At 48.7% G+C, this 3,547-nt stretch overlaps 1 protein-coding gene across 1 annotated transcript; it reads left to right on the top strand.

Annotated features, from left to right (window-relative positions):
• Nucleotides 1-722: 722 nt before the first annotated feature.
• LOC138646190 (uncharacterized) lies at nucleotides 723-2,758 on the top strand. The gene is made up of 3 exons (XM_069735687.1): nucleotides 723-796; nucleotides 918-1,064; nucleotides 1,709-2,758. The coding sequence occupies exons 1-3, from the start codon at nucleotides 723-725 to the stop codon at nucleotides 2,625-2,627; spliced, it is 1,140 nt and encodes a 379-aa protein (XP_069591788.1). The 3' UTR covers nucleotides 2,628-2,758.
• The last annotated feature ends 789 nt before the right edge of the window (nucleotides 2,759-3,547 follow it).

Genomic DNA, 3,547 nt, shown 5'->3' with positions numbered 1-3,547 from the left:
AATCCGCATGCGTTTTTTGTGTGTTTTTTGTGCGTTTTTTATGCGTTTTTTTATGCGTTTTTTACATGCGTTTTTTGTGCGTTTTTTATGCGTTTTTTACAGCAGATAAAGTTGGTTGAAAAAAAAAAAACCCATGAGGTCATTTCCTGGTCCAACCCCTCTTCACCATTTTGCTTCCTTGTTGAATTCAAGATGCCGCACCATTGTCTAACTCCAGAACAGAACTGCCTACTGTTGCATACGGCACTACTTTTGCTGCACCACTACAGCGAGCTGGTAAGAAAATGTCATTAGATGTGAACACTTTGCGTATTAGGCTGGGTTCACAATGTGTACAGCAGCCCGTTCAACACATACGTTCACGGTCTGCTGCAACGCAAGTGCTGACTTTGGCACATCACTAACGCAGATGTAGCATCTGCGCTAGCAGTGACAGACCCGGAAACGCTGCAGTCAGAGTCTAGAGGTCCGACTGTCACTCAAATGACGGCACATGGCTAGTGATGTCAGACATAGGAGTCAATGGCAGCGCTAGCGGACTACGTTTCACCGCATTATGCAGCGGTGTTACGAAGTCCGTCAAAACGGACTGGGGGAACGCAATGTGAACCCGGCCTTGCCAGCTGTATAACATGTGTTGTACAGTTCCATATAATAACACATACTTTATTCTCCCATAGGAGCAATCTCGGAGAAGAAGGGATAGCAGACGCCAAAAAACAATGTGGGTTCATCCCATCATTCATGAACGGGAGGAAAAAGGACACTTCCATGTTCTTTATCGTGATTTAAGGAGGTAAGATATAGTGAGAAATGGTATATTGACAACTGTGTTTCTTTGTACCTTTTTTGGATATATACAACATACATTATGTGTGTGTTTAAAATTAAAGTTTTATGTTCCTTTTTATTTTCAGCTTTCCAGATAAATTTTCTCAGTTTTGCCGTCTTTCCATTGAGGCATTTGATCGTCTTCTAATTCTTCTTGGTCCACACCTCACTTACGAAGATACGGTCATGCGAAGAGCGATCTCTGCAGAAGAAAGGCTGCTCATCACCTTGCGGTAAGGCCTTGCTGCTAGTGCCCCCCTAAATGCTGCCACAAATGCTGCCTGTTTAATCCATAATGCTGCCGCTATGCTGCGAGTGCCCCCATAATGCTGCCAGTTTCCCTCATAATGCTACCGCAATGCTGTGAGTGCACCGTTTCCCTCATAATGCTGCCACTATGCTGCGAGTGCCCCCATAATGCTGCCAGTTTCCCTCATAATGCTGCCCCAATGCTGCGAGTGCACCGTTTCCCTCATAATGCTGCCCCAATGCTGCGAGTGCACCCTGTTTCCCTCATAATGCTGCCCCAATGCTGCGAGTGCACCGTTTCCCTCATAATGCTGCCCCAATGCTGCGAGTGCACCCTGTTTCCCTCATAATGCTGCCCTAATGCTGCGAGTGCACCGTTTCCCTCATAATGCTGCCCCAATGCTGCGAGTGCACCCTGTTTCCCTCATAATGCTGCCCCAATGCTGTGAGTGCACCCTGTTTCCCTCATAATGCTGCCACAATGCTGCGAGTGCACCCTGTTTCCCTCATAATGCTGCCGCAATGCTGCCTGTGTCCCCATAACGCTAGTGGCCATGATGTGGATGTTTTATCTTGCAACACAATTTGTGTTCGTAGGTTTTCTAAATTATTTTTTTTCTTTCTTCAGGTTTTTAGCCACAGGAGAGAGCTACACATCCCTGCACCTCCAATTTAGGGTTGGCAAATCCACCATCTCGCAAATTGTACGGTGCACATGTACTGTCATCTGGCAGAAGTTGCGGCCCATCGTGATGCCTTGCCCAACCGAGGAGACTTGGCTGCAGGTTGCAGCAGGCTTTCAAACTGTGGCCAATTTCCCCAACTGCGTAGGTGCTGTTGATGGCAAACATGTGAGAGTGCTAAAGCCACCAAGATCAGGATCACGCTTCTTTAATTATAAGAAGTATTTTTCAGTGGTCTTGATGGCGGTGGCTGACGCACATTACAAGTTTGTTGCTATCGACGTTGGTGCCTATGGTAGTACTGGGGATTCTCGGGTGTTGCAATCATCACAGATTGGACTTCAAATTCTTCGAGATGGCGGCACGCTCCCAGCCCCAAGACCTTTGCCGGGTTCCACACATCCAGTACCCTTTGTGATGGTATCGGATGAGGCATTTCCCTTGAAGCCCCACCTGCTGTGCCCATATCCACGAAGAGCACTGGATGACCGGCGGAGGATTTTTAATTATAGGCTGAGCCGTGCACGAAGATATATGGAATGTACCTTCGGGATCATGTGTAGTCGGTGGAGGATCTTTCACACTGCCATCCAGTTAGATCCGGAGACCGTGGACACTGTGATAAAGGCATGCTGTGTGCTCCACAACTATGCTCGGGAATACAGCACTGAGGTAGTTGAGGAGCCACAGGTGTCAGAATTAGATGCAGTGGACAACTTTGGTCAAGGAAGGCAATGTAACACGGGTGTGCGTGTGAGAGAAACCGTTGCAGACTACTTCATGAGTCCTGAAGGTGCCGTGCACTGGCAATACTCTTGTGCCGGTGTTGAGCTGCCTGAACTGCAGAGAAGATCTGATGCCTAAACAGAATCAAGGCCCAAGACTGGACGTGAGATATAACAGCAGAGAACATATGACGGCTGAACCCTATCCACTAATGAACCAGTCTGTATGGCACAGATGCTAACACCTGTGAAAATGTGAGGCGTAATCCCTATCAAAACTTAAAGGGAACCTGTCACCCCAAAAATCACGGGTGAGGTAAGCCCAGCGGCATCAGGGGCTTATCTACAGCATTCTGTAATGCTGTAGATAAGCCCCTGATGTTACCTGAAAAAGGAGAAAAAGACATTATATTATAGTCACCCAGGGGCGGTCCCGCTGCTGGTCTGGTCGGATGGGCGTCTCCGGTCCGCTGCGGCGCCTCCTATCTTTTTTCCATGACGTCCTCTTCTGATCTTCAGCCATGGCTCCAGCACAGGCGTACTTTGCTCTGCCCTGTTGAGGGCAGACAAAATACTGCAGTGCGCAGGCGCCGTGCCTCTGACCTTTCCGGCGCCTGCGCACTGCAGTACTATCCTCTGCCCTCAACAGGGCAGAGCAAAGTACGCCTGCGCCGGAGCCGTGGCTGAAGATCAGAAGAGGACTTCATGGAACGAAGATAGGAGGCGCCGCAGCGGACCGGAGACGCCAATCTGAACTTTTTAAGATTTGGTCATGAACTCAACGGTTTAACATTCTCTACACTCCCGTCTCTACTCAAATAGGATGAGATATCAAATCTCAAAATTGATGATATTCCGGTTGGTAGCCCATATCATTAAATAAGTCTGGTTGGGAGTAGACACTGCTATTGGGCATACTGGAACGATGGCCAGTTGCACTAGGTACAGGTGTATGGCCACTGTACGCATCTACATGGTTGGCCCTGTATGTTGCCGCCTGTCCGTAACGCTGCGATGCAGCAGCTGGTGGTGGTGGTGGTGGTGGAGGCATAATGGGGT

This window comes from Ranitomeya imitator, chromosome 1 (genome assembly GCF_032444005.1).
Source record: "Ranitomeya imitator isolate aRanImi1 chromosome 1, aRanImi1.pri, whole genome shotgun sequence".
In the NCBI taxonomy this organism is placed as follows: Eukaryota; Metazoa; Chordata; class Amphibia; order Anura; family Dendrobatidae; genus Ranitomeya; species Ranitomeya imitator.
Note: the sequence above shows the minus strand (reverse complement) of the source record. Positions and strands in the feature narration are given on the sequence as shown.

Coding starts and splice junctions, on each gene's coding strand:
- LOC138646190 (XM_069735687.1), top strand. CDS start 723: ATGTGGGTTCATCCCATCATTCATGAACGGGAGGAAAAAGGACACTTC. Junction 797..917: donor CTTTATCGTGATTTAAGGAG/GTAAGATATAGT, acceptor TTTTATTTTCAG/CTTTCCAGATAAATTTTCTC. Junction 1,065..1,708: donor AGGCTGCTCATCACCTTGCG/GTAAGGCCTTGC, acceptor TTCTTTCTTCAG/GTTTTTAGCCACAGGAGAGA.